Below are 12,287 nucleotides of genomic sequence, written 5' to 3' on the forward strand. Positions count from 1 at the left end.
TGTTTATTCATCATAGATAAATTACATAATGAAAATCGAGAAAGATCCTAATAATCCAATTCACTAAAACAAAAATAAAACAATAAAATAATCATATATTTCTGGAACAGTATCATATTTTGTGGCCTTTGAATGAAGTCCGCAAACAGTGAAGTATCATAAGCACAGATAAGCACTTTTTTACTTTAACTTGAAAGTTACTGACTACTAACTTTAATATATTTTGTAATGTTGGTTCATATAAGATTTCCAGTAAATACAGTTAGAAGTGGATAACTATTCTCTGTATGATAAACATGAGGTAAGCAACATGACATGCAATGAAGATTATTCTGAAGAATAATGATAAACAAATACAATAACATAAGAAATTTAAAGAAAACAATGGACAAATTACCAAAATAATAGAAGCAAACACCAAAGATTTATCTTGCAAATATGAATTTTGGTTGTCCTCCTAAGTTAATGTCTAATAGAATGTACAATCATAGCTCAAGTAATATAAGGTGCTGGTAGAATGTTCCTGCATTCCAGTCTGTGGATTTATGATACCTGGGATGTCCTGGTACAAGGGAGCAGAAAGTCAGGTGGTCAGGCAATGGCTAGTGCCATTGTTTGGTTGGTGTTGCTAGGCATCTTAAGCCATGAGTCCTGGTTCCCATCCATTGGCAGGATATTAGACAGCTCAACATTACCAAATCATTACCAAATCATTACATTTTTTTAATCAGAGGAATCTGTCTTTACTAGAAACACACACACACAAACACACACAAATATACATAGCACATACCATAACAGTGCAGACAAAACAAAATCATAAAAAATGTAACAGTTATTACATCATTACATTCTTCTTCTTCTTCTTCTTCTTCTTCTTCTTATTATTATTATTATTATTGGCTATTACTGTGCTCTCTGTATTTGGGAAACTAAATTGTACACTTCAACTCAACTGAAGTCCAGCAGGTATTTTATGATCTATTATCTATTATTATCTATTATAAAGAGCAACATTCAACAGAGCTGTAGGTGGGATCAAAACAATGACAGTAAGATGCACTTTGTCATTCAGTATGGTGTTCTCTTCTGTTTTCAGACCGACATGCTAACTGATAGACTGAAGATTGCACAACAGTCTTGAATATTGCAAACGCTTATAGTAGGATTTAACACGCAGACATTTAAATAAGAAAATGAATGAATACCTGGCCCGGCATGGATTGACCTGAAAAAATATTTTGAGTAAATAAAAAAAGACAAAACTGTGGAATTGCAGGTCCGGATTGAGACAGATGATCCGTTTTTTGAGAAACCTACCTTAGCTAGGAACAAGTTCTGTGTTTCTCACAGAGGTGGGACCAAGTCAGTGTTTTGCAAGTCTCAAGTAAGTCCAAATCTTTATCCTCAAGTCCCGAGTCAAGTCTCAAGCAAAGACAGTCAACTCAAGTCAAGTCTCGAGTCAAGACAAGCAACCGTCAAGTCAAGTCCCAAGTCTGAAACTTGGAATTTCAAGTCCTTTGCGTTTCTTTACTCGTTTTGTTGGTGTCCGCCAGCCAAAAGATGACAGATCATTTACATTTTATCTTCTCTTAATTACATAAATGTACTTAAACAAGAATGTTTCATTACATCATTTTACACGAAAATAGCAAGCTTCATTGTAAGCAAGATGCTGTCATTACGAATGGTTATTCTAAACATTTGGATAAAATGTTTAAATATAGACTAATAAAAGGTTAGGGTTATTTTTTCATTGTTTTCTGTTATTGTGGGGTCACGGTGTAGGCTACTATTGTTACCTGGAGATTCAGTGGGGTCACATATTCTGATGGCTGCCGTCAGAATTGGTGACCCCAGTTAAAAAGGCTCACCTGTACATCCCATTCATGATTTCTTTGTTGGCTGCAATGGTGAGGGGATGGTAAATCTTGTTTAAGTACATTTATGTAATTAAGAGACGATAAATGTAAATATAAACATCTGTCATATTTTGGCTCGTGGACACCAGCAAAACGAGTAAAGAAAGTGCATCAGCATAGTTTACGTAGCATTCGTAAAGCGTTTGTGCCTCTGAACAGAAACTGTGAAATAGCGCCCCCTGTGGTCACAAAACTCGACGGTCACAGAATCTGGTGTAACACCGGTCTGCGTCAGAAGGACGGAAATGAAATTAATGGGGCGCACTTTATAAATATTAATATATACTTTATAAATATAAATATTTGGGGTAAAAAAAAATCAAGTCTTTGCAAGTAAACAGGTTCAAGTCCAATTCAAGTCCCAAGTTATTGGTGTAAAAGTCCAAGTCAAGTCTAAGTCTCTGAATATTTTTTCAAGTCAAGTCAAAAGTCTTAATATTAATGACTCAAGTCTGACTCGAGTCCAAGTCATGTGACTTGAGTCCCCACCTCTGGTTTCTCATCTGAGAAAAATAGAAAATCTTACTGATTAACCAGTGATAAACAACCACAGCTTTCAGAGATTATAATAAAAACAACAACCTTTTGAAGAAAGGAACTGAGCCTTGTTTGCCTTTAAAATAGATGTACTATCATTTTGTTGTTATTTATTATAATTTTGTTGTTAATCTTTCATCCTGAACTTTCCTTGTGATAGCACCATGAGGAATCCACATCTATGGATTCCTTTTGATGCAGACATGAAACATTACAAGTATGATAAAACTTTTCAGCTTAAACTGAATTGAGCAGTTTCACTCCAATGTTATACAGACCACAATGCAAGTCCAGAGTTAGACTTCACATTACTGTGGCACTGACTTGGTTGGTATCATCAATCATTTCAAATCCCTGGTTATCAAAGCCATGTTTGGGGTGGTGATGGCTGCTTTGGTCATTGTAGAAGCAGAGGGCACAATGGGCAGTTGGAGCAGGTTCCACTCTGGCGAAGTTGGAAAAATCTACATGGTATTTGCCTTCTTTAGTGCGGGAGATGACTGAAAGAAACTTGTAGCCCCACTTGATCTCCTGGGGGAGGTATGATGTTCTGACCTGGCAAGAGGAACTGGTGGACTCGTCAATGCCATCCAGAAACACTACCAACTCAAAATCCTGCTGCAGCAGTGTGTCTACAGCTAATTTAAAGAATGGACTTGTCTTGTCAATAATATGGTAAAGAGTCAAAGGGCAGATGAAGAAAAGGTTGTCTTTCCCAGCATCAACCATGAAATCAACGTTGACCTGGTCTAGGATGACGGTCTCACCTTCGGGCGTGATGGTTGTCCTTAGCAGCTTGCCATAGAGCTGGCTCCCAATCATCAGGGTTTTACGTAGGTTGGCCACTCGTATCTGCAGACACAGGCTGCCATTTTTAGTGCAGATGACAGCCATTTTGCTAAAGGTGATGGTCTTGGCTCTTCTTTTGGGCAGCGTGAGTTTGGCCATAAACAGTCCACACCAGAAGCAGTTAATTATTAAGCCAATAACGGACTGGATAACAATAAGGGCGACAGCCCCAGGACAGAAAGGGCTGAGAACCCGTAGACCATAGCCAATGGTCAATTGTGTCTCCAGTGAGTAGAGGAAGGCAGATGTGAGGCCGAACACATTATACACGCATGGCTTGTGATCTGAGGGTGGGTTTTGCCACCACATATCACCGTTATTAAGGCCAATCCAGTACCAGATGAGTCCAAAGATGAACCAGCTGAGAGTGAAAGAAGCCACGAAGTGTAAAAGGACAAAACGCCAGCGTATCTCCACAAAGGTGGTCCAGAGATCCAGCACAAATGCCAAGCGACTGCTGTGTCTCACATTGCCAAATTCAATGTTACAGTGTCCATCTTTGGTTACAATGCGATTTTTCTGAATCCGTCGCTTGGCCAGGTAATCCCTGAATAACTTACATAATGAGCGTGTCATCTTCAGGAAGAATAATCTGAGGAGAAAACAAAAAGCATTCAGTTTGCTCAGATGCAATTTTGACTAAAACAAATGACATTTTCCATAAATGGAACAGAATCCTGTCAGTGTTACATGACAGAAAGTAATGGCAATACTTTACAATATTTAAAAGTTGGAGTTTCATGATCTAATTCATGTAACTGTTGAGCTGAAAGGTCTGGAAAGGGTTCAGACTTTGTTGACACTGGTGAAAGCAATGTTTTAGTCAAAACATTCATTATTTTTAAGTATGGAAAACTTTTTTTCTCAAACTGAAGGAGCCACTTGATATAATTAAATTAGATTAATTGGTCAGTAATTAATGTTTAGTTAATCAATTTTTTTTACATAATTTAGTGAGTAATTAGTAGGGGTGACCTGCAATAGTCGCTGATTCGACTATAGTCGACTATACCAGCTAGTCGACTATGAACGTCATAGTCGAATACCATTCTAACTGCATGGTGGTGCCCAAGGATGCAGCTAAGCATTAGTTGTTACATGAAATGTCTTTGTTTTCGTTATATATAGCCTTTTGTCAAATAAATTCATCCTAATTTCTGTTAATAAATATTTAAAAATGATGTTTGCGCATTACCAATAGGCATCTTCCTTACTACACATTAATAAATCACACCCTGCAGTTGCACAATCCAAACGAGTGGAGCTGAACACGCTACAGAATACGCGCAGCACCTGCTAAAAAACTGGCTATTTAAAAACTTCAAAAGTATTTTGAAAAACATAAAGATGAATCAAACCAAGTAAAGTGCAAGTTATGTCAACAACGTCTTTCATTTCGCACGACAACAACCAACATGGCATACCATTTAAAACGTGTAAGGCGAAAAAAAATGTCTCGTTTCAGTCGTGTCGTCTCGTCGCGGTGCATCTCGGCAAGTAGCCTGTAAACATTTTTTGTTGTTTGCTTTTAAACCCCGTCACCTTAACATTTCCTTGTATTTTTTTGCTGTCGTGTGGCAATTTTTTTATATTTTCAGGCAGGCATATTTTATTAAAAATATTTTTGACATTTTGCACAGTGCCTGTCTGACAGTTCGATATGCGCAATGCGCACTGATGGTTAATGTTCTCTAACGTTTCATAAAAAATAAATAAAAGCTGAATAAAGCCAACCAACCGTGTTTATTCATTTATCTGAGTGTTTTAGGTTTTTACTTTGAAGAGGAAAAAAGTCCTGACGGGATCGGGGAACGGGATCCCGTTTAAGGTGCTCTAAATTAAAAAATAAAAATAAACCATTAGTCGACTATTAGTCGACTAAAGGGAAAAGCTGACGAATCAGATTCGACTATGAAAATCCTTAGTTGAATACACCCCTAGTAATTAGTATATCTTGAGTAAAATTGTTTAACGTACTGATTTTGGAATTGAGCTGATTCAGTCATTTGTTTATGGCAGGGGTTCTCAACTGGTCTCAGCCTCGGAGCCACATTTTCTCATGGTCATTAAGCCGTGACCCACTTTTATACAATACAAATGTTATAAAAAATTTAAAGGGTTAATAATTGTGCTTACCATGGCAACAATGGTTTGCATGCAGGGTGCCAGACAAAAAAAGATAGTTAAGGAGCCATTGGCTCCTAAAAGGACAAAATCAGGTGCCAATAACTTTCTCTAGACACTAATATACAAATTAATAAGCATTGCAACACTCACATCAGGTCATCTGTTATTTAGGATCTCCACTGTCCAATATGCCTGAGGTCTTTCTCTTCCTTGTAACTGTGGAAAAGTTAGTTTGACCTTTGCATATTCGAATTTTTGGAATTAGACATGTAATTTAAAATGTACTACTGTCACCGTCTACAATTTACCTTAGCATTGACGAAAGTGGCAGTCGTAAAGGCCCCAGATCACTGCACACTTTTTCTGCAAAGGTGCAAGAAATACCCATTCAAGAGTTCTAGTTCAATAAGCAGTTTGTGTAATACAACTTGTTTTGTGGACTTATTATGGATTGTTTAAAAGCTATTGAAATAATTAGGCAAAAACCGATCACCACAAATTGGTGCAAGGCATCTCTGAGTTGTAGCTAGGTTGTTGGATGCACTTAATGTAATACAACTTCTTTGGTGGTTTTAGATAGACCGTTTAAAAGCTTGTGGAGGGTGCATTAGACGTTGCAGTGGTGACAATAGTGGAATGTGTATGTACACTGAATGCGCCTTTGGGGGCTGGAGGGAGAATTGAGGAGAAAAGGAGGAGTCAAAGTAAAAAGAGTAGAGTAACCTGATAAGCATAGTAACCTGATAAGCTTGGTTACATTAGTGGCAGCGGTGTTCGGTCGTCAATTGGATACGGATACAAAAAAGGGGGGTGGGGGGTGGGGGGTGGGGTGGGTATAGTTAGCACCAGCTCATACTCAGCAAGTGGCTGGAAGACGACAGCGGCCAAAGTTTTCTCAGCGGGGCACTGCAGCTTGAAGTTGCAGTGAAGGGTCTCATACTCAGCGAGTATGAATGTGAACTGGTGAGAATTCTATTGCGTTTCTGTTGTGGGACAGTCTTCCTGCTGTGGTGCAGTCTGATTATGCAGATGTCAGAGAACGGATTAATGAAGCTTTTGGACAGTTTATGGGCAGTTTACAGCCAATCTTGCTGCCCGTCTGCGCGCACCCCAAGAAAGTATGAAAGTGTATGCTGCGGACGTTAGCAGGCATTCCCGCAGTATGGTGAAGTGGCACAAAGAGAGGAAAAAATTCGGTGCTTTCTGGCAGGAATTTGTTCGTTGTTAAATGTTACTTGGATGGGGTAACAATTTATTTTCTACTGTTTCACCTGTGCACGGTTCAGGTATTCAGCGTGCACATCTGCTGGTTGTTTATCTTTCGAGAGGTAGTCGAGTGTTAACGATTTCACAAAGTAACAAGTGCTGACAACTTTGTTGGTTATGTTGATCGTGTTTTTTGGATGCCATGGTTGGCACGGTTGCGGTTAATAAACGGGGACGTCTGTGTGTGTGTTTTTGTTTGATTAATTATAAAAGTTAGGTGAACCTGATAAGCTCGGTTACAGTAGTGACAGCATTTATATTCTATATGTCTACTATTTAAAATACGTCTATTCCTGACGTAAACAAAGTTGTAGATGGTTCTTTGTTGCCAGAAATAAGAATTTGCATATTTGGCATTTTACTGTCTCTGTCTTAAAGGTATTGAAGAAAGAATTCTGAATATGCGAACGTGAAACCACCTTTATCGCGGTTTCCTTGTAGGCTTATGAGTGACTTTTGATCCCATCCCGTTAAAATTAACTTAAAACTGTAGCTATAAAAAAGTGTGTCCTCTTATGGTCCGACAGAGATGTAGATTGTGTGAAAAAAAATCCGATATTTTTCGCTTCGCCATTTTCAACAAGCTAACGCTTAGTGCTGAAGTTTCAGCTCCGCTCCGCTGCTTTGAGAGTTGCTCTGGTGATTCCTGCATTTGTTGATGGGCAGAGACGGACATGAGTGGGAGCTACAGCCTATTGACATGTGAGTGGGAGCTACAGCCTTTTAAAATACAAACAAAAAAAAAAAAGGATATTTTTATTTTCAAATTACAAAAATATTATAATTATATATATATATATATATATATATATATATATATATATATATATATATATATATATATATATATATATATATATATATATATATATATATATACTCACCCATAAATAATAATTGTGTTTTGTCACCTGTCGCCACTGGCGAGTGTAATAATTATACCTAATATCTGTGGTCCTTTTAAGGCGCAGTCTGGAGCCCTGGCATGTCTGCCGCGTGCCTCTGTTTTGAGTACAAAAATTTTTTTCAAGCTGTGCGTGACCCACCAGTCACTGGAGGATCACTGGTTCTGTGAGAGCACCTCCCTTCCAGCTGCCTCCTCCACAGTGACGTCTATGTGGCCTTGTGTTTATGTTGTGGGTTTCTGTTGCTTCTGTTACACATGTTGGATGTTTCGTTTTGGTTCCACACACGTGGCGAGTTGCGTCTCGCTCACCGTGTCACATGTGTTGTTGCGTTGTCCCTTTTTGAGACCTTTATGTTGTATGTATGCCTGTCAGTCTTATGCCAGTCGTCTGTCGGTGTCGTGTTTTAGCTCTTGTTCGGTCACGTTTGTGCTCCTTCTCTTTATCATTAAACTCTACATCTGGAGACTCACCTTTCGTCCTTTTTGCACATTCTTTCCCTGTGAAAGGTTCAAAGTCCATAGAGTGCGAGTTCATCAAAATAATCTTCTCACCTTCTTATCCTCAAACTGCAAATCGTGCAAATATATAACTAAAATGTTGGCTACTGTGCTGGATGGCGATCACATGAAACTGCATAACTGCATGTCATTATACAAATTATTTCTTTATGTAAATGAATGGAGGGGCATTTGGTCTATTTCTCAGGAGACTCACAATGCTTCCTCTGTGTCTCGGTGAGATCAGCCACCACAGTCTACACACATACACTGATTTGTTTTGACACTATGCTACATATTAATGCTACATGTTATTATAATGTAAAAGCAAGGCAAGTTTATAATGCTTTTCAGTGTGACACAGTAGAATGATGAAGCTTATTACACCTCCAGATCAATCAACTTGGGAAGGTGTTTTCCAAAAAATAAACATATATTGTTACAAATAAAGTTTATTAAACATTAAAATGAACTAAAGTTAATTTAAACAAATACAATAAAATGTGCATAAAATTAATTAAATGCATAAAGAATTAAAATAAGTAAAAATGCGCTGGAATGCTTAAAAATCAGATTTTAAATGTACTTGTACAATAATACTACGCAATATCTCCACAGCTGAGAGTGCAGGTGTGGTGGCTGGTTACTGGTTTCCATGGTAAAGTAAATCAAAGCCAAATGAGTAGATTGTCTGAAGTCATCTTTCTCATTTACCAAGGTGCTGTCTAAAAGAGATCATAGAAAAGAACTTACCTTTAACAGAAGTTTCTGTCTCTCGCTCTCTTGCTCTGTTATATTCTGTAAAGAGGGTTGCCCTAATATAAAGGTACAGTAGGTTATTTTGTCCTGGTGATGTGTTCTATGGCGCTCTTTGGTCATGGTGATGTCGTTCTCCAAGAGCCGCCTGCCTTATGTATAGGACCCTTCCCACAAGGCTGGACCAGGCATGTTTAATGTTTACCTGTACACAGAACACAAGTGACATTCACCAAAGGACTGGTGAATGTGTCTAGACAGAACTAAAACATCAGCATGTGCAAGTTCATCCACAGGGGGCATTCCTCAAAAAGGAGAGCGCATACTCACTTGATTCTGCATAGGCTACATGTAACATTTCTGTATTCTACATTAAAGTTTAAATCAGGAGTGCCCACAGTTTTCAGCTTGCGAGCTACTTATAAGATGACCCAGTCAGAAAGATCTACCGGGGGCGAACGTAATTTGTTGAGTGGATTGCAGATTGGCTGCCGTGAATGTCAATCAAAATACAACCGTCAGTGCAGATGTGCGATTCATCTACTACTATTTTATGTGACGCGATCTACGCACATTCCTTCGCGATCGACCGACAGTTCCTTCGCGATCGACCGGTCGATCGCGATCGACGTAATGAGCACCCCTGGTTTAAATCAATCCTCTGTCAGTGATTGTGAATGGAGGTAAAGCATAGTGGTTAGTTAAGATCTCAAGATATGACAGGTTGACTCATATATTAACATTATAAACTATAAATAATCAAGTTTAATGAATATTTACTGGGCAAATGTAAGTTAATCATTATACTTGTAGTTTTACTTGTAATTTTACTTTGATGTGTAATGCCAAAGTTCCCTTTGCAAGGGAACTTAAAGGCAAAAGAAAATCTTTAGACTCATCACAATCTTCATGGGAATTATCCCTATTCTTCTGATTTGCTCAGAGAACATACTACCGATAATACCCCATCCAAAAAATAAAATTCTTCCCAGTCTGCTCCTTGCACTGAGGCAAACAGCCTGAGACCTTACATTAGTGAACACATACACACACACACACACACACACATATATATATATATATATATATATATATATATATATATATATATATATATATATATATATATATATATATATATATATTAGTTAACAGCGGTCGTTAATTTGATACTCTTATCGGGCGATATAAAAATTATCGCCGTTAATCTATTTTTAAAGTTGGGTTGGGAACTGGGTCAAAATGGGAAAACAAACTAGGATGACTTTCAACTTGATAGTTTAGCTCGGCTGTATTTCTAACCAAATTGCATAGTAGGGGCGAGAACGTGTTTTTAAACCTGTGAATTACAAATTGTACGTGTTTTTATATGGATGCAGCCAGAGGCGGTCTTTGCATAGAGGCAATTGCCTTGGGCCCCTCCCACTGCAGCCCACTGTAGGGGCCCCCTGACTAGCTAACACTTCTCGCATATTAATGTTGATGGGCCCCCTAGCTAAATTCGCCTTGAGCCCCCAAATTGCTAAGTCCGCCACTGGATGCAGCCACGAAGTCGCCAGGTTTGCTTCATGGAAAATTCATTTTTAGGAACGTAAAGTGTTACCGGAGCGGAGCTCGGAGCGGTCGTTTTCTGCATGGTCCTAGCGCTAGATTCGTCGTTATTTAAATATTTCTTTTTAACCATTAAAACTACAGAGGAACAAAACTGACTTTTGAAAATTACGTCCGTGAGGTTAAATGTACTAAATGTTGGCTTACATTTCAAATATCATGTTTAGCTGAATAAACATGTTATTTAATGTACAGTATGTAGGCTTACAAATTCATGTTTAACTGAATAAACCGTTGAACACGAGTAGCTTACATTTTACATTTTATTGAGCATGTTTTTTTTTCTTCAAGTATCAAAGTAGAACAGCTTCCTCAAGCAGTCATTGATACATTTTGGAAACAGGAGATGAGCCCCTGGTCTAATGCACCCTCTGTATTAAGAAACCCTATCTCAAAAACTGACTTTTAGTCATTACTTGGGTAGCACGCATATGAGCCATTTTAATATAGATTAATCTAGATTAATTTCAAGATTTTAGTGAGATTAATCTAGATTAAAAAAATTAATATATATATATATATATATACACACACACACACACACACACACACACACACACACACACACACACACACACACACACACACACACAGGTAGGTACACCTACAGAGATAGACATGGTCAGCAACAATACTCAGGTAGGTTATGGCATTGACACAATGCTTAATTGGTACTAATGAGCCCAAATTGTGCCAGCAAAAAATCCCCCACACCATTGCACCACCACCACCAGCCTGAACCGTTGATACAAGGCAGGATGGATCCATGCTTTCATGTTGACGCCAAATTCTGACCCTACCATCTGAATGTCACAGCAGACCAGGCAATATTTTTCCAATCTTCCATTGTCAATAAATCAATCAAAATTTATTAATATTGTGCTTTTTACAACAGTTGTTGTCACAAAGCAGCTTTACTAGTGTCCGAGTCCAAAGCCTCCAAGCCAAGGGCGATAGTGGCAAGGAAAAACTCACTAAGAGCATGAGGAAGAAACCTTGAGAAACCCATCCTCCTCTGGCCGACGCCGGTCACCATAACAATAATTAAAGAGATAGAAAAACAAAGAAAAGATGGGAATGATAAATCTCATCTTTGTGTATATTTATATACGTGAGTTATCTATGTAATTCCTATTCAGTCCTAAACATCTTGATGGTTGGTAATAGTAGTCCAGGGCTGCAGAGATACATCCATAGCAGAGGAGAATTTGTGGCGGTGAGAGGGTCCAGGGCAGTGGGTTGATCCTTCATCATAGCTGGTTAGGCAGGAGGTGGCTGGCCCAGGATGAATCTTGGGAAAGGCTTGTCTCTCCTCGTCTCAGTATTTCTCGGGTAAGCGGGCAGCCATATGGAAAAAGAAAACAGGCAAAATTAGCTCTGTATGGGATCATATGCGAGAGAGATGAAATTTATTGGATGGAGTGAGGCAGCAACTCCGGCATTATATTAAATTATTACAGCATAGCTAAATAGGCAGAACCAGAAGGTAACACAGACTTGGGAGCATTCTGAGACATTGGCATCCATCCACTACACCATCAACAAACTTGAGTGACCATGTGCAGTGAAAGGATGACAGCACCAGTACCCCAGTTTACCATAAAACACTTTGCCCATGAACCCCTGGACCTGTACCTTTATCTAAGGGGGCACATTAATTACCAAACGCTAAACTAAATAAGTAAGAGTTCCACCTAGATTGAGACTGTGTCAGAGTCCCGGACACATTCTGGAAGGTTATTGTCATGTCCAGCTCCGCCCTCCTCCCTGGTCCCGCCTAGTTTCCCCGTTTCTTTGGTTTCCCTTCTGTCTGT

At 38.7% G+C, this 12,287-nt stretch overlaps 2 protein-coding genes across 2 annotated transcripts in view; one reads left to right on the top strand and one right to left on the bottom strand.

Annotated features, from left to right (window-relative positions):
* LOC143499310 (ATP-sensitive inward rectifier potassium channel 1-like) lies at nt 1–8,974 on the bottom strand. Its single transcript, XM_076994005.1, has 2 exons — nt 8,860–8,974; nt 1–3,900 (listed from the first exon to the last, which is right to left on the bottom strand). Exon 2 carries the CDS (start codon nt 3,882–3,884, stop codon nt 2,763–2,765), a length of 1,122 nt encoding a protein of 373 aa, XP_076850120.1. The 5' UTR covers nt 3,885–3,900; nt 8,860–8,974; the 3' UTR covers nt 1–2,762.
* Nucleotides 5,446–12,287, top strand: part of LOC143508672 (uncharacterized) — a 23,574-nt gene continuing 16,732 nt past the window's right edge. Inside the window, exons 1-2 of the mRNA XM_076997333.1 lie at nt 5,446–5,457; nt 6,279–6,398. Coding sequence (XP_076853448.1) covers nt 5,446–5,457; nt 6,279–6,398 — 132 coding nt within the window. The remainder of the gene's footprint in view (nt 5,458–6,278; nt 6,399–12,287) is intronic.

This window comes from Brachyhypopomus gauderio, chromosome 2, assembly GCF_052324685.1.
Source record: "Brachyhypopomus gauderio isolate BG-103 chromosome 2, BGAUD_0.2, whole genome shotgun sequence".
Lineage (NCBI taxonomy): Eukaryota > Metazoa > Chordata > Actinopteri > Gymnotiformes > Hypopomidae > Brachyhypopomus > Brachyhypopomus gauderio.

Coding starts and splice junctions, on each gene's coding strand:
- LOC143499310 (XM_076994005.1), bottom strand. CDS start 3,884: ATGACACGCTCATTATGTAAGTTATTCAGGGATTACCTGGCCAAGCGA.